Genomic DNA, 17,393 nt, shown 5'->3' with positions numbered 1-17,393 from the left:
GGAGGCTGACGCACACTGTTGCTCATGCATTAACAGGCCTGTAACTGACAGCAAACCTCAGGACATGGACTCTTTCCTCACGTTTTCCTTTTTTTCCCTAAATACCGCGCATGGCGGATTATGGTGTAAATACGCACGCCTGAGTCAAACTCTCCGCTGTGGTCAGTGACTGAGCTGTGTGAGGTGAACGGTGCGTTTAGCGAGGATTTCCACAGCAGTGAGTGCGGCTATCTCAGTTTGAACCTTCCAGATAACCATGAGCAGTCCGCCGAGTCCTTCTCCAACCCGATGGTTCAAAGCGCTGCGCAGGTAAATGCACCATCCATTTGACCCTTTTTAGACAATGTGAACGTGCAAAATAAGCCTGCACGTTCAGCGTCGGGGGCGATCCAACGTGTTTGATCACCGTGAGTGAATGAAGAAGTGGATGGGATGCCTCTACAGAAAATCTCAGAGTGGCAGAGTCGAACAATATTAGACTGCAGCTTTGTGAGTTTTATGTGCATCACCTGATTGGCTGGAGTTATTAGGACTTTCCACTATTCTCCCTTCCAGTCAGACTTTTACTGAGCGGGTGCCCAGGCTTAACTTCATACTACTGCATTCAGAGAGGCCAGCACTGGAGCTTTGTTGAGTGGAAAAAGACATGAGTGGGAAAATAAGGGCATGCTATGTTTGTCAGAGGAATGGCCGGTTAACATGCAGAAGGTATTGTGATCATGCAAGGGCTGGAAATGTGTTTATCCAGAGAATGGCCTGTGGTGTTAACACTGGTCTGCTGTTCCAGGACCAGGCTGGGGGAGCCGTGTTTGAAGACATATCCTCTGGAGTGTGTGGATCTGCTGAGGAGGGCTAGAATCGCTTTTCATGCTGGACGCACCCTGAAGGAGAGCTTCAGATTGGCCCAGCTGGAGGCTGTGGTGCGGATGTTGGAGGAGCACGAGTGTGACTTTGTGGATGCTCTTGGAAGGGACCTTCATAAGGTGAGAGTTGAGTGGCTGTTTTCTGTAATATTTGTTTCTCCCACTGGTGTCATCTTTATTGACAGAAGGGTTCTATTTCTTGACATTTTTGAACCGCTTGCTTTTTCTGCCCAACTAGCCACGGTTTGAAACGGTTGTGTTTGAGCTGTTCATGGTCAAGAATGAGGCTCATCACGCCATCAGCAACCTTAAGAAGTGGATGCAACCACAGTCTGTGGAAAAGAACCTGGTGAGACTGCAGTTTGTAATCCCCCCCCCCCCCTTTTACCAAAACTTCTTCACAATAACATAAATGGGATTATTTAAAGCTTGCACAACCTTTTTGGGGAAAACATTCCAGTCTGGCTTCCCACAAAGAAATGTATTGTTTTGAACTTGCCAAAGCAGATTAAACTTAAGTTGCCTTGACCTTTTTAAGAATTCAGTGAGCTGATGTCTTAACTTCTGTTAGTCAACCGCTTTATTTTGCTTCACCTGTAACCTAATTTTGAGCCTGTCTGATTGGTGCAGTCCACCACGCTGGATGAGTGTCTGGTGGTCAATGAGCCACTGGGGGTTGTGTTCATCATGGGGACCTGGTGCAGCCCTGTCCAATTGTGTCTGGTTCCGCTGGTTGGGGCCATTGCAGCAGGTGCTGCAGTCATTAGTTTTTGAACACACACACGCAGGCTTATTGAGGCTCTCACAACCACTGATGTTTTGTTTTTTTTCTTCCATTTTTGTAGGAAACTGTGCACTTATTAGCCCCTCTGAGAACAGTATACACACAGCAGAGCTTCTCCATCGCCTTATTCCCTTCTACTTGGACAATGTGAGTAACCAAGCATAGAGGACTGACTGCTCTAAATGTCTTTTTTTTCTTTACAAGTTAGGGTGTTTTGATATCTCTAACAGTAAGTAAGCATCAGTTTGTAAGCATGTTACTGTTATTGCTGTGAGCCAATCGATGGGAGCAGGTAGAAATATTAGTTTTGGAAATTTGAGATGAAATGTGACCTTGGCCCCACGCTGCTTTTTCTAATAAATCGGGGGCCTAAAAAGTTTGGTTTATTCTTCAATGATGTCTTGTATTTTAAAACTATGGTCTTTCAAACATAAATATCAATTATTAACCTAAGCTGTCAGATAAATGTAATGGGGAAGAAATTACAATATTTCTGTTATTATATGATGTAAGAGTACATTAGACCCTTGAGGCCTGTAGTTCAGTAAAATTACTTTCCAACATTGCTGTTGGTCCTTCATAGTACTAGATATTTGATAGAATATTAACTTTTTATTTTGGTGGCTGCAATCAGAGCAAAATCACCATCCATAACTGAAGCCCCAGTACAGTTGAACTACTGAGTTTTATGAATGTACTTAAGCTGGTACCTTTTTTTTTTGCTTGTATTTTAAAAAAAAAGAGTATTTAGAGATATTTTGGTGCGCTTCCACTTCGAGACACTCAAATCAGGCTTTGTAGGATGTACTTTCTGTACACTGAAATTGCTGTTTGTTGGGTGATGCTCAAGTAAAAATGAATTATCTGATGCAAAATTCTTATTTCCCTCAAGGAATGCTTCCATGTGATTCTTGCAGGCATCAGTGACTTGCCTGAGATTGTGGAACTCAAATTTGATCATGTTTTCTTTACGGGTAAATAATCATCGTCACATGTTTAGAGTATCATTGAACCATTTGTCATGCACTAAACAAGACTGTCATTACCTAGGGAACCGAGAGGAGGGAAGCAAGATTGCTGTGGCGGCAGCTCGCACTCTCACACCCGTCACCCTGATCTTAGGAGGCAAGAACCCATGTTACGTGGACCAGGACTGTGACATTTCCACCACAGTCCAGCGCATTGCTTGGGCTCGTTTTCACAACGCGGGACAGAGCTTAATGGCTCCAAGCTACGTTTTATGCCACACAGATGTCAAAGCACGGCTGGTGCAGTCCTTGAAGTGCTGTCTGATGCAGTTCTATGGTCCTGATCCCCGAGAGTCCCGCAGCTTTGGCCGAATGGTCAATCTGGACGTGTTTAACCGTACAAGAGACCTGTTGTGGAGGTCTGGCAAGGTGGTCGTTGGTGGGCAGGTTACAGAGGCAGAAAAATATATTGGTGAGAATATTCATTATTGAATCGCGTTGAAAGAATCTGCTCACACATGCAATATGTTATGCTGTAATATCCAATATCTTTTCCTCCAAAGCCCCAACAGTTTTGACAGAAGTGGCTGAGTCAGACCCCATAATGCAACAGGAGGTTTTTGGCCCTGTTCTTCCAATACTGACTGTAAATGATGTGGATGAAGCAATTACCTTTATCAATAAGCAAGAGAAACCCCTGTGTGTGTATGCATATTCCACCAATAGTAAGGTATACAACAAAAAATAAAGTTATGTCATTGTATCCATTACTGTTAATGTGCTAGTCAGCATATATTCTAATAATACCCTGGCTTTTGTGACAATGCAGGTCATTTCGAAGCTAATGAGTGAGACCTCCAGCGGAAGCTTTTGCTCCAATGACTGCATCCTGCAGAGTCTGATGGTGGCTCTGCCCTTCGGTGGAGTAGGTAAGTCTGCAGCACCGCCTGCCCACATTATGGTGGGATAATACCGCCTGCATCTTATCCATTTCTCCTTGATAGGTGCTTGTGGAATGGGGTCCTTCCATGGCCGCTACAGCTTTGATACCTTCTCTCACAGAAAAGCCTGCCTGCTAAGAAGCACGCGGTTTGAGTGCGTCACCTATCTGCGCTATCCACCCTACGAAGACCGCAACTTGTCTCTAATGACATGGGCCTGCACTCTGTCCCAGAAAAGCCAGGGCTGGTGCCAGATCATGTGACTGTGTGCTTTTGTCTTAATCCACATGTGACAATGTATTTGCAGATTTTTCTACTTGCTGCCTTTCTTATGGACTCATATGCAAGTGTATCATTAGTGTATTAAGAGATAGATTGGCACGAAAGCCATAACTACCAGAAGATATCCAAGGTAATTACTGAACCCTAAATGTGGGATAGCAATTGTGGAATCAACAAGAAACACAAGTTAAATTTTCTATGGAGAACCACTTTAAACAGCACATTAGCTTAGGTAGACGTACATGTTTGATTAAACATTACCTGTGAAAAATTAAATAAGGGGATACAGATATTTTGGAAGCACATGTAATGCCTGTTGGTTTTATTATGTCCACACATTAAGAAAGTTGCATCAAAATGAGAAAACACACTACATGTATTAATGTATTTGTATTCAGCATCAAACATCCCAAAACAAGCTATTGTTTTAATCCACATGTGAGAGAGTGGTTATTCGGGCCTCTTGTAGATTTTCTCCTCGTTGCTTTCCTTCATGGCTGCATATCTGGCAACTGTGAACAGGTAGTCGCTCAACCTGAGAGAAAGTAGAAGGATAGTTATCAGATGTGTAGTAGGAAAAAAAAAGAAGTGTTTTTCATGTTATTTCTTGGGGCACAAGACTAACCTGTTCAGGAACTTTGCAACATCTGGATCTGCCTCACCCGAGCGCACAATTGGAGCAACACTGTAACAAGAACATAAAGCTGTCCAGACAAAGTAACAGTGAAAAGGGACAAACAAGATTAAGGTTTTTAACCACGGAACATGCTGACACTGACCTGCGCTCTGCTCTCCGGCAGACTGTCCGAGCTATATGCAAAGCTGCACTACTCTTCCCACCAGACTGAAATTTAAATGCAAAGCACAAGCATGACAACCTACACTCTCTCAAGAATATGTTTACTGGAGCACAAATGGGCTTACCGGTAAAATAAAGTTGGTCAGTGGCGGGAGCTCTTCTGAGAAGTTATCAATCCAGGTTTCCAGGTCTAGAATTGGCTGCGCAATAAATTTTGTCCTCTCTTGCATAAACAAAGCGAAAAATCCTTTAAGATCAGGAGATGCAAAATGCAGAAAATTTCAACACAGACCAGCCATAATGTGCATACTTATGTGACTGTCTCTTGCAGATGATCGAGGGGTCGCAACATTGGAGCCCACGTCTTGTAGAATGCACTGTATCTGCAAAAAAAAAAGAAGAAAAAAGGCAAATCTTATCTTTAGTGAACGCACAGTGAGCTCTGAAGAAAGTTATTAAAAGCAACCTGAAAATCCAACCTTGTCCAGCTGATATGTGAAAGTGTGACCTTTGTCAAGGCAGAATTCTCTGGCCAATCTGTAATGAACATCGATATATTAACTTCAAAGTTATTTTAGTTTCAACAGTTTTCTTAATTCTATATACTGATTACATGTACTTATTAGTGTTAATGGTGACATTGATCATTTTAACAACTCTGCTAAAGAAGATTTTGCTTTATTTGATATGTTGGTGCTTTCACAGCATGTAACCGACTCAACTCACACCAAGGTCGTACACTAGATTTGGCTATTGGTAAAGGCCTTGATATTTTTCCTGTAAATACCAACAATCTAGCTGTATCTGATCACTCCTACATTTCTTTGTCACTGCACTTGGCAATCTAGATCTAAAATGGTTCATGAAAAAAGAGCTTTATTTACTGAAACCATGTTTGCAGACAGAAAGCACAATAGGGGAAAAAGCCTCAACAATATCAAACCTGAGGAGAGGATATAGGAAAAGCAGAGCAAAGTTCAAGGAAATTTAAGCTTTCCATTGACTTTGACTTATTGATCTGTAATATCAGAACAATATACCCCCACTCCACACACTTCTTTTGATTAATGCGTCACTTACACTCATTCCCTAAATCCCATCTTCCGCTCAACCCCACTTTTACTAAACATGATTTATTAGTAGATTTTATTTCCTGATCATCTTGTAACTTACATTTTAAGCATAACTGTTGCTTTTAAGAGCTACATTTTACTGTATTAAATTATTATTTATCTGACCTCTCTCATTTTAGAGGTTTTTTTTCTGTGTAATGTCATGCATTTTAAACTGTGTATAAAGTGTGGATGAGAGATTAAAATGAACATTTTACCCTATGGCTGATGACAGCTCATCTGTATTTCCTAAAGCTTCGAAAATATGATCTTCCTTTGGCCTCCTTTCTCCTGTGAATGTGCTGGAGAAACCTGTAGACAAAGAATAGATTATTACTTTTTTAAAAAAGATTTTGTATATTGTAAGACAACTGCGATATAAGTTGCTGAGAAAAACTGACAAGAAACCTTTGTCTCCAGTTTTGGTGTATATTTTGGGTGTCTTGCTGTCTCCTTCAGTGACATAACTGTTGAGGAAATGACAGGAAGTTATAGAATGGGTTTCATAAACATTTATGAGCACACAGTAACAGATACCACAACAACTGACATGCATTGCAGGTTTCATTGAGTCTCCTTTCTCTTATGAGCCACTAGTAGTACTTTTTTAAGAGCAGAAGACAGCTGTTTTGCAACAGTGCTAACAGGCTACATGAACAGAAACTTATCATTTTAAAAACATGCTTTGACACAGAACAGAGATGTACGGAAATACCTTCTGTTCGAACATAGTTGGTTCAAGAACCAGCGTGTCCGCACAACACAACGCAGGTGAGCAGGTTTGATAATAAACGAAGTCATACTAAACTACAAGCTAGCAGCTAAAGGTGAATGTTGTTTGGCGTATTCTTTTGTACCTCTGTGGTATCCGTTGCTTATGGGCGTTTCGTTTTCATGGCATGATTGGTCAACTCATCGTGTCGTAGAAGATTACGAGACGCTGATTGGTCAATAGGAAGTTTGTTCAACTATCTCTCTCGCTGATTGGATACTGGAAGTCAAACCCATGCCTCGTCTCTTCTACTGTATGTTAGTTGTGTTTTTAGCACTACAGCCACGCTGAACCGAAGTCAGTCGATGTAAAGACAGTATCGGAGATTTTAATTGAAAAAATGCTTCGTTAAATGCCTGATATTTGTTGGTCGTTCGTGGAAAACACAGCTTTAGGGCCGGACTGTCGACTGCTCGTTGCTGCTTTAGCGGATTAACATTAGCTGAATTAGCCAATGATAATACTGATAGTGAAAAGTTGAATAAAAATTTTTTTCTTCACTCTGTAGACTGTTAAAGAAATGCAAGTAAAGGACTGCTTGGTTTCTGCCCCAGGGAAGGCGATCCTTCACGGAGAGCATGCCGTTGTGCACAGAAAGGTAATCTGTTGAAGGATGACAGCCCAGCGCAGATTATGTCGAGTGCCCATTTAAATGGGAACGTGTGAAGCAAAGCTGTGATTAATGTCGTTGGAAACAAGATTATCGTGACCAATTTCTATCACGCACAGCATCAGTGTTTACTTTTTTTTCAATTTAAATTACTGTTCTTTTTTGCAGTCTCTTTGCCAACTCGTCATCGTTTATTCCAGTCATTAAAACAAACAGACCAGCTGTGATCCTTTATTTCCTCTTTCTTGTTCCTATGTTTTTCGTTACAGGTGGCCCTTGCTGTGAGTTTAAACTTGAGAACATATTTGCGAATGAAAGCCACGTCTAATGACAAAGTTTGCATCAACCTTCCCAATATTGACACTTTCATCTGCTGGGACCTATCTGAACTGAAGCAGCTTGCACATGATGTTTGTGGTGAGAGACAATGCGGCACTGAGGGCCATTCGTGTCTTCAGGCACTACATATCTGCATCATACATCCAACAGTCCATCACATAGAGTATCTGCAAAGTTTTGACACAGCTGCTCATTCACTTTGTATGTGTAGTTGTGAGGAGAAAAAGAAATCGGTTGAGGAAATGTACTAAATATAAAGAGGAATAATTATGTATAGATTTTTATGAATAAATTAGAAGATTAATTTATTGTTACATTATTTAGTTAATTTATCTTTGATTCATTCAATTAGTTTTTCATACTTTTTTATATTTAAATTTTTGGCACTCCTATTTGTGGAGTTTGGCAAAGGCTTCAAAGTGTGGCTCAGTAACATTGGAAAATAACTGTAAAATTTAACTGTAACACCGATGACTATGAATTGATATTCTTGACAAAATTCTTGGCCAGAGTGGGCACCTTTTAAAACAATGCTTATTTAAGTTTTAATGCAGCCTTGATGACGTTAAACTGATCTTTTGCCAAATTGAAATCATGATTCATGATTCGTGAAGAATTCTTCATTGTAAAACACTGTTGTATGTATCTGTTTCATACACGCACACATCAAAGTGTGTGTTTCCCTGTGTTATGTCTTTTAACTGATGTAAATAGGCAAGAGGGAAGACGTACAGCTTCTAGATGCTGAGCTTGTGAGAAGACTGCATGAATTTATGGGTGTAACCAACGGAAACTTGGACAGTTGCAACACTGCCACCTTAGCCTTCCTTTACATCTACCTGTCACTGTTTAGGTCCAGGTGAGATATTTCCATTGTTCTTCTCATAATTACTTCATCTTATAGAAACTGAGCCCATTAAAGGTTGAATATGTATCAGAGCTGCTCTTTCATATCTATAGCTTCAGTCCAGTTCACAACACACTTGTCAAGAAAAGCAGCGACAGCAGAGAAATGCTGAGTTGATGTTTTGTTTATGTTTATATTTATGTATTTATCAGACGCTTTTATCCAAAGCGACTTACAAATGAAGATCTAACAAGCTATATAAAAAGCTAACAATAAACTACATAGAAGGAACCCACTGGTCTGACTCTGTCAGAGGTGACAGAGTAGAGATAGAGTGCAGGCATAGAGGGAAGTGCAGAAAGATAAAGTGCAGAGATAGAGGGGGTAGGGAAGTACAAGGTAAGTGCTGGGATAGGAGATGCTCTCTGAAGAGCTGGGTTTTCAATAGTTTCTTGAAGATAGACTATTCTGGTAGCGCTGGGTAGGTCATTCCACCATCGTGGAATGACACATGAAAAGAGTTTGGATTGTCTTAGGCGTGGTGTAGGAGCTGCTAGACGACAATCCTGCGACGTTGTTGTTTTCCATCTCAAAGAAGTCAACAGCGCCTGCAAATGTGACCATTTCACCACCTGTAGGCGTTGAATGTTACAACTGTATTTCTTTTATGAATAGGTGCTGGTCGCGTTCATGTATGTGAAATGTTACATTTTTGCAAAAGAAGCGTTTTGTGCTGGGAAAAATTCATTGTGTTCTAAGTCTGTCCTTGGTGTACTTTTGGAAGACAAGAGGAGGAAAGGGGAGGGCCCCAGAGTCATGAAAAGGTTATGTTGTCAGTCTTTGGTGCTGAGTTGGTGAAGTATACTGTAGTTCACTAAAATCCCAGATCATATCATTTCTATGTTTAAAATGTTGGTTTCTGGGTTCACTTGCAGTCGTCTTAATTTCAATTTTTTTCCATCACAATTTCTGATGTGTAGCTGTCAGACAAAAGAAACAGAAATGATGAGAATGAGATCTTTCACAAAAAGATTGTATGAACTTTGGCGTGTGTGTGGTTTAGTTGAGTCTCATTATCCGGGTGTGTTAGTCCAAGTTTGAGAAGCTCGGTCGTGTTTGTTTTCTGCCGGACTAACATGTTTATGGCATTTTAAATGTCTAGTTTGGTCAGACTAACACGGTAATTAGTTTTTTTCTTCTTATGAAAATGCAAGCTTGTGAGTGTTTCCGCCTCACTGCTGTCATGCAGTTTTTTTTTTAGTTTTTTTTTTTACCTCTTTACTCTTTTCAGCTCTTAATTGAATGTTGAACAAATCTATTCCTTATTGGCATAGGGTGGTTCACAGATGAAGAATCTCTGTAAAATGAAGACGATAAAGAAGGACAGACAGAAAAGTGGATGTTAGCTGCACCTGCTGCTCTGAACGGGAATGACGCTCAGGAACATTAGAACTGCAAGTTGTCGGAGGGGCTTCATCGGCACTGACACACCGCTGATGTGTCTCAGAGAGGTGAAGGGTTTCTGACAGGATGGCCAGTAATGAGCGTCTGGCACTGGGCCACTCCGCACCCTTTAACAAGTCTGGATGTGTTTCTCCCCTGAGAGAAGAACCGGACAATTAGTTTATAGTGTTTCCCTCTCTGCCTGAATGCAGCCGCTCTGACAAACGGTGACAGAAGTGTCAAGCAAGTTTCTGCTGCATTAAGCAGTCTGTGGGTGACTATGTATTATATATGCTGTGAAAATAATATCACTTTGCTTAGTAATCTGATTTAGAAGAAGGGAATAAGACACAGTGTGTAGCGTTGTGTCATAAGAAATTTACCTTAACAGAATAGTAATTGTCATAGTTTTTATTCTCATTTCACAGGTAGCAAATGGTCTCTACAATAACTACTGCTACACTGTCATACTTACACTCAACATTTCATAACTACAGTTGTTGACATTTGAAGTCGTACACAATCCCGATCTCAGTCTTGATTGTTTCCTTAGAGAGCTGCCCAGCATGAGTGTTTCTGTGTGGTCGGAGCTACCGACCGGCGCAGGACTGGGGTCAAGTGCTGCCTACTCTGTGTGTTTAGCTGCAGCTTTGCTCTGTGCGAGTGGAAGGATTCCCACTCCTCTCAAAGAGTTGGATCACACTGCCAGGTAATGACATAATGTTACGGAAAGGGTCTCCATCATGAGTGGCAGATGCTGTTTTTGTCTGTCTGTAGTTTACAAACGATCATACTTCAAGAATAAATTCTTTTATGGTCACTTAGTTTAATAACTCATCCGTGTTTGATTAAAATCTGCTCACTAAGACAGCATATCAAATGTTAAAATAGAGATACTTTGATTTTTTTTTTGTTTATGATGAATTTGCTTAAAAAAATTGGGGCATGGGTAACATTACCATTGTGTTGCAACGCTCTTCTTTTAAAGGAGAACAATTATGCCCCTTTTCCACCAGTTCACACAGGTCAGAGACACCTTAATGACATGTCTGTGAAATCATTTGGTCAAATTCCTCACGGATCAAGCACAGCAGCCCTCTCTGTACACTGTCTGTAGCACTCTGCGCTCAGGGGGTCGGTTTTCGTGCCGCCGCTGCTGCTCACTCAGCCCGCACACCGTTGCAACCATGTGTGTTTGAGCCATCGTTTGTACCTGCATGAACTAGCGGTTAGCATTAGGTCGTGGTAATTGGACAAAAGAAACACAAAGCACACTTACATCGTCTGTCCTTTCCCCACGGATGGATCGATCCCTCTTTTAGGTAAAGAACCCCGAATATATATATATATATATATATATATATATATATATATATATATATATATATATATATATATATATATATATTAGTGTAGAAGAGCTGCAAAAGTTATTTTTGCATAATATGTCCCCTTTAACTGCACTGCCAGTATTTGGGAACTGAGGAGACCAGTTACTGTTGCTGAAAAGTGATGGATGTACTTTGCTTTTGATGATGCACTAAATGTTTTCAGCAAGCGACAGGTGTGTACTACAAACGGGGTATTTTTTTGCTGGAATGCAGCATATGTTGCTCCAGTGCCTGTTTGTATTGTTCAGGAATTCCTGTCCTGTGCCAAATGCATTAATTTACACCTACACCATCATGGATGCCCCAACTGGCTTCAAATTCAGAACGAGCAGAAAGAGATAAATAAAATCTCAGTGTCGACATTTAAAATATTTTCTTTGTATCATTTTAATTTGAATAAATTATTTTAACTAATGTTATAGAAAAGCTGTGCACTCATAAGCACCAACAACACAATAATCCACAAATGTAGCCTTGAATACTCCAAATGCCTATTGTTAATGATACATTTTGAAAGAATGTGCCAGCACTTTAGCTACTTTTAAGCCCTTTTTACATTGTGACTCATTTGGGACATTTTAGAAACACCCGTGTTCATGTTTGTGTTCCTTTTTTTATTATTCTTATTAGAGGATCTAAAAGTGTTAAATAAAATATAAGACCTCTGAAATTGATGTCTTAATATCTTCCTTGTATGATATTCTGTCAGTGTATTGCGCTGCTATACATAATGTCAAGTCGGACGGTGTAATCTCAGACGGAATCTCTTTAATTATTAAGTGAGCCCACAGTTGCATCTCTCAATATCTGTTGATTTGTTTGACTTTTTCATTTTCAAATGACTGCAGGTGGTGTCAGGAGGACCTGGAGCTCATCAACAGTTGGGCTTTCCAAGGGGAGATGATCATCCATGGAAATCCTTCAGGGGTAGACAACGCTGTAGGAACATGGGGTGAGACGCAAATTTATTAAACACGTTGTCCCTTTGCTTTTATTGACAATGCTCATTAAAAGGAAACATCAGAGAATTGCTTCACCACTGGCTGTTATTAGCTGATGAGTATCCATTTGATGAGTTTGTTCATTTGCTTTAGGTGGCATGCTGAGATTCTTAGCCGGGAAGATAATACCGCTGAGCAGGTACTGACGCTGAACTGAAGGGCTAATTGATGACATCATATTAATTATTGCTGGTAGAAACCAAAGATTATCTGTGTAAAAAGAGTGCATCAGCTGTTGTATGAACTCTCTGATCTGCTTTACTTCCAGGGTGCCGTTATTAAGAATCCTCCTCACTAATACCAAAATACCACGTAGCACCAAGGTACTTGTTGCCGGGGTGAAGGACAAAATTAACAAGGTACTAAATGGCTTCTGCCTTCCTGTGTGTCACTTGCTGACACTATAATTAATGTAATAGGCAGGGCTTTTGCATGGAGGATACTCCAGAGCACGAGGTTGAGTGCCTCCATGAAATATTGAAATTAAACTCTTAGCCAGCACCCCCTGTATGCTGTTGCCTTGGTGACACCAGCAGGTGTGCAGATTTCTTCCTGCATGGTGTTGTAGCAATGTTGAGCACAATCAAAGTCAAACATGCCCCTGTACAGTCTGCACACAGCCTGTCTGTCAAAAACTGCTCGAAATTCCCCAAGTTGCTCGCAGACATTCTTGTTTCTCTTTGTTTGTTTCCCCCTAATGCAGTTTCCCTCTATCATGACTCCTGTGCTTGACTCAGTTGATGCCATTTCCTGCACCTGTGAGAAAGTCCTCACAGAGATGACCTCTGAGCCCATTACAGGAGAGCACTACAATATTCTAGAGGTACAAATTATTTCTATATTCTGTAAAAAACAAATAAAATAAAAAAAAATTCTGGAAATTAGAGGAATGAAAAGAAAAGTGCTAAAAATTGAAAATGCAATGCTATATATTTAGTATTTTATCCTTAAAGTAAAATCTGTTTAACTTTATAGTCCATTTTTACATTGACATGAAAACATTTCTACCTGTAGCAACGAGTACGATTTCCAGCTGTGTCATGTCATTGGTAGGAGCTGATTGACATCAATCAACACCATCTGAATGTGATGGGTGTGGGGCACCCTGCCCTGGACACACTTTGTCGGGTCACGTTGGCCAAAGGGCTCCACAGCAAGCTGACAGGTGCTGGTGGAGGAGGCTGTGGCATCACTCTCCTGAGACCAGGTGCTGTAGACCAGCGCGTCTGTTGGGACTGTTATACCAGTGTGCATTTCTTTGATATTTAAGGGAACATTTATTTATTGATATTTATTGACATTATTTCTATTTCCATAACACAAGACAAAAAGGGCCAGAGATAACAACTGGGGAAGCTGTATGGTTGGTGTTAATCAACACCACCTTTGACAGGAATCACAGATTGTTAAAGGCTTTTTGTCCTCCCATTTTTTTAAAATTACGTTTCCATGGAGAATAATTCACCTTTTACCTTTTAGTCCATTTTGAGGAGTGCTTAACCTGTTGCAGATGCCATGCTCTTTTCACCGTCAGCTTTTTCACCAATAAGGGAAGTTTACTCACAGAACGTGAGTCCCCTCCTCCTTCTACCAGCGAAGCGCTCCCTGCACAACCCGCTGCAACACAAATCCAGAAGCATGATTGATTTTGTCTTTTGTGCTTAAAAGTTGGTGAGGCGTTCCTTTTCTAAAATTCTAAGACGTTGATTTGCAAACTTCTGATTCTTAACATTGCGGTGACGATCCACCAGTGGCTTTTAATGGAACCTCCAGAAAGTTTATATTTGTCCAGTTGTAAATGAGTCTAAAAAATCTTCCTGAAGTGATTAAAACTGCATTCATACGAGGGTTTTGATTACTAATGATGATTAAAAACAAGCCAAAAGCTCATGCAAGCTCCTGCAGATCTGAGACCTTTGTAAAAACCATCAAAGAGCTCATATCTTATGCGATGCTGAAAACTTTTCACGATGCTTTTTTTTTTTCTTTTTTCTTCCACACGAACATGTCTTATTTTTTGCATTAATTTTCTCTTGTTCTATTCACAGTCACTCCTCTTTTCCCATGGGTATCCAAACGTTTGCATGTGACTGTGTAATTAATTTAGTTTGAAGGAAGTTGATGTACCAAAGAGACTCTTTCTGACAGCAAGTCCCTCTCTCTTGATGCAACAGTTTGAGTGGCAGGAAAAGATGAGAAGGTTCTACGTGAAGCGTGTTTATAGGTCCTACCTTTGAACTGGTTCGAGGGCAACTTTGTTTGATCCTCTCTGTGACAAAGCAAACAATTAAAATAACCTACAAGTTGAGTCTTTGTTTACGCCTGCAGCCTGAAGCATACTGAATTTTGATAAGTTCTACATTCCCCACATACATTTCTAAACAACTCTTTGTTTTTCTCCCAAGCCTTTGTCTAAATTACAGATTGTGGAGTGTGTGCCTACTTCTAATACTCTAAAAGAGTCTTTATAATAAAGCTCTTTGAGTTAAAAGCGTCATTAAGTTATTTAATCTGGGCCTTTCAGATAGATTTGAGTTTTATTTAATTGTTTCTGTCCACGTTTGTCCTACCTGTTGACCTGGCGCTGATATTGTTCTTTGTAACAAACAGCAGGGGTGTAAACTGGCATTTGATACTGGGCTTTTCTGTGTAATTTTGTTTTGTTGTCGGATTAAGCAGCAGTCGTCAGAGGGAAAGACAGTTGGCTCCCAAAAAGCTCCAACACTGTGTAAAATATCAATAGAAAATAATTAATTAAATTGAATAGCAAATATCACAGACCACTATTTCATCGACACATAGAAAACATGAAATATTCAAAGTGGGACAGTTCGCTACTTCTGGAAAAATATCATCTCATTTTGAATTTGTCAGCAGCAGCACGCCTCAAAAAAGTTGGGACACGACCATGTTCCCCACTGCGTAGCATCGCTTCCTCTTTTAACAGCGGTCTGGGAACTATGGAAACCAGATGGTGGAATTTGTTTTCCTACTTTCCATGATGCACCAAACTGATTCGGGTGGTTGAAGGTTTGAACCGCTTGCAGGCCAGTCCAGCACCAGGCTCTTCTCCTACAAAGCCGTGCTGTTATGATAGATGCAGCGAGTGGTTTAGCACCATTTTGTGGAGAAATGCAAGGCCTTTCTAGAAAAACGGCTGCTCCCCCAGCTGTTTGTTTTTGGTATGGTTTGCCTATCTTAACTTTTTAGAGACATGTCGCTGCCATCAAATCCAACGTGAGCAAATAGTTTTCATGACATAGTTCAATGTCTCACCTTAAACAACTGATATGCCAATATAGTCTTGTGAATTGATTTGCAAATCAAGACATTCTGTTTATTTTCATTTAACATGTCTCAATTTGTTTGTTGGGAATTGGTCTTGTATGTTTTTCTTTTTTAGGGTCCACTCTGGCCTAACTTTCCTCATGAGACATCATTCTGACTTGTCTGTCTCTTAGAAACGGACTCCGTGGTTGTCCAGGCTGCAGTGCAGGACTTGAGAGACTGCGGCTTTGACTGCTGGGAAACAAGTATCGGTGGACCAGGTGTCCAGCAGCACTCGCCCTTCTCTGTGAAGGAGGAAGTTCTGAAGGTTTTAAATCGGTACTAAAATCCACCTGTGGTTGAACAAGAAGACGGATGCGCCGTTTGATTTTTTTCGTTTTTACCTCAAGACCTGAGGTACACTGAAGTAATGTTGAGGGCTGAGACAACCGAAGAATATTTCCCAGTGAGTGAAGCTGGACCAGACTTTAAAAAAAAGAAACACTTTTTCTAACTAACTGCAATCGACTAAGTCTTGAAGCGTCTTATTAAAGTACGTACCTGTGTACTGAGCTCTTTGTCCACTAGATGGCATCAAAGTTACACAAACACTTTTTATGAATCTGGGTTTGAATAATTGGCCCTGATGAGATTCATGTCTAAGCGAAGCGCTTATGAAAAAATAAGTTGTATTTTCTTCCAGATGTTTAAGCTTGTAATGCTAACCTGTCTTACGAATAAGATGACAGTCAATCACCTCTTACTCCTGACATTTTAACACGAAAATATGTTGGATACCTGCTGGATTGAATCTGACAATCTTTTAGGGTTAAGTGAGCTGGAAATGATTATTGAGGAAGTCAGAAAATCTAAATGATCGTAATGGGATACTCATAGATTACAACTGCCAAATGCGGATGCGTGACATTTGAAATTAAGCTCAATTATCGTATTTATTTTTCCGTTCATATTCAACGTGCTTTACACTGAACATTGATATTGAAGTGTGACATTAAAAAGAAACCAAACAATTCTCTTATTTCAAGAGTGTTTTGCCATGTTTATTTCTCCAGTTTAAGACTAACTGCTTGTGTTGTTTTCATAATAGAGGGTGGGGGGAAAAAGGGGACAGCAGGAGGGTTTGGCTTCTCTGGAGGCTCTGGATTAGCACCACAACAATGTGAATAAACAACAACCAGCAACTTTGTGAGTCACACATACGCTGACACACACACAGCGGCTTTCCCAAATTCTCCTCCACCTAATCGCTCATCCTCCTAAGCATGACAAAATATGCTGCAAATGCCGCAGATGCAGACAACAGATCTGCTCAGAATATCCCCGATTTGGGGAAAAGGTCATTCTGGGATTCAGTTGAGTTTGAATATCAATTTCATTTTCTACTTTTTAAATGTCATGAAGATTGAGTAGTCCAAATCTGGCAGTGTACATGAATAAACAACGTTTGTCACCCCCCCCCTCCTATTCTGCCTGGTGCCCCCTCTGTCCTCTTGAATTGTGTCATCTTTATGTCAGAGCGGCCCCCCCATCAGCTTGCTGCACAGTTGCCCCGAACCCCTGCTGGAATTTAATTACCACTGCGCTTTTCAATTGAAATGGCATTGATGAGAATGGAGGGTTGAGGGGGATGGCGGGGGGGCTGGGGGAGAAGAAGGATACAACTGAGCCAGTTTTATTTGAAGACCCTCTTTTTAATTTCTGTCTCATTCTCTTACTCCCTTTACCCCTGCAAGGCACAGATGGTATTTTTTATTATTTCTTTTTTTTTTTAGATCAATGTCAGCGGCTGCTTCTTTCTGCTCTGATGAATAGAATCTAAGGAGGGCCCAAGATTATTTCAGATAACAGAGGGAGTGAGGAAAGGCTGTCAAGGATAGTGGGAGAATGTCAGAATTAAAGAGGCTCGGCAGCGACCAGGGACATGTACAAATCATTTAATATTTTGGGTGTTTT

The 17,393-nt window shown here is 40.6% G+C and overlaps 3 protein-coding genes across 4 annotated transcripts; 2 read left to right on the top strand and 1 right to left on the bottom strand.

The window, feature by feature from the left end:
- Positions 1-56: 56 nt before the first annotated feature.
- On the top strand, positions 57-4,149 carry aldh3b4 (aldehyde dehydrogenase 3 family, member B4). 2 transcript variants are annotated; one of them, XM_072387984.1, is made up of 10 exons: positions 57-309; positions 788-983; positions 1,102-1,212; positions 1,494-1,614; positions 1,709-1,794; positions 2,540-2,621; positions 2,698-3,087; positions 3,179-3,345; positions 3,445-3,544; positions 3,620-4,149. In XM_072387984.1, the coding sequence occupies exons 1-10, from the start codon at positions 257-259 to the stop codon at positions 3,817-3,819; spliced, it is 1,506 nt and encodes a 501-aa protein (XP_072244085.1). In that variant the 5' UTR covers positions 57-256; the 3' UTR covers positions 3,820-4,149. The 2 variants fall into 2 exon arrangements, with proteins under 2 accessions (XP_072244085.1, XP_072244084.1); XM_072387983.1 differs by lacking the exon at positions 57-309 and having other exon boundaries at positions 713-983.
- Positions 4,131-6,613, bottom strand: mmab (metabolism of cobalamin associated B). Its single transcript, XM_072387985.1, has 9 exons — positions 6,465-6,613; positions 6,158-6,216; positions 5,968-6,061; positions 5,117-5,174; positions 4,948-5,020; positions 4,763-4,860; positions 4,618-4,682; positions 4,464-4,523; positions 4,131-4,373 (listed from the first exon to the last, which is right to left on the bottom strand). Exons 1-9 carry the CDS (start codon positions 6,548-6,550, stop codon positions 4,289-4,291), a joined length of 678 nt encoding a protein of 225 aa, XP_072244086.1. The 5' UTR covers positions 6,551-6,613; the 3' UTR covers positions 4,131-4,288.
- Positions 6,614-6,774: 161 nt separating this feature from the next.
- On the top strand, positions 6,775-16,444 carry mvk (mevalonate kinase). Its single transcript, XM_072387982.1, has 10 exons — positions 6,775-7,119; positions 7,401-7,548; positions 8,185-8,329; positions 10,314-10,469; positions 12,000-12,103; positions 12,246-12,291; positions 12,421-12,511; positions 12,856-12,975; positions 13,206-13,359; positions 15,614-16,444. The coding sequence occupies exons 1-10, from the start codon at positions 7,042-7,044 to the stop codon at positions 15,763-15,765; spliced, it is 1,194 nt and encodes a 397-aa protein (XP_072244083.1). The 5' UTR covers positions 6,775-7,041; the 3' UTR covers positions 15,766-16,444.
- The last annotated feature ends 949 nt before the right edge of the window (positions 16,445-17,393 follow it).

Source organism: Leuresthes tenuis, unplaced genomic scaffold (assembly GCF_036924035.1).
Source record: "Leuresthes tenuis unplaced genomic scaffold, fLeuTen1.0.hap1 SCAF_6, whole genome shotgun sequence".
Taxonomy (NCBI): Eukaryota; Metazoa; Chordata; class Actinopteri; order Atheriniformes; family Atherinopsidae; genus Leuresthes; species Leuresthes tenuis.
This window is presented reverse-complemented; position numbering and strand designations above follow the sequence as displayed.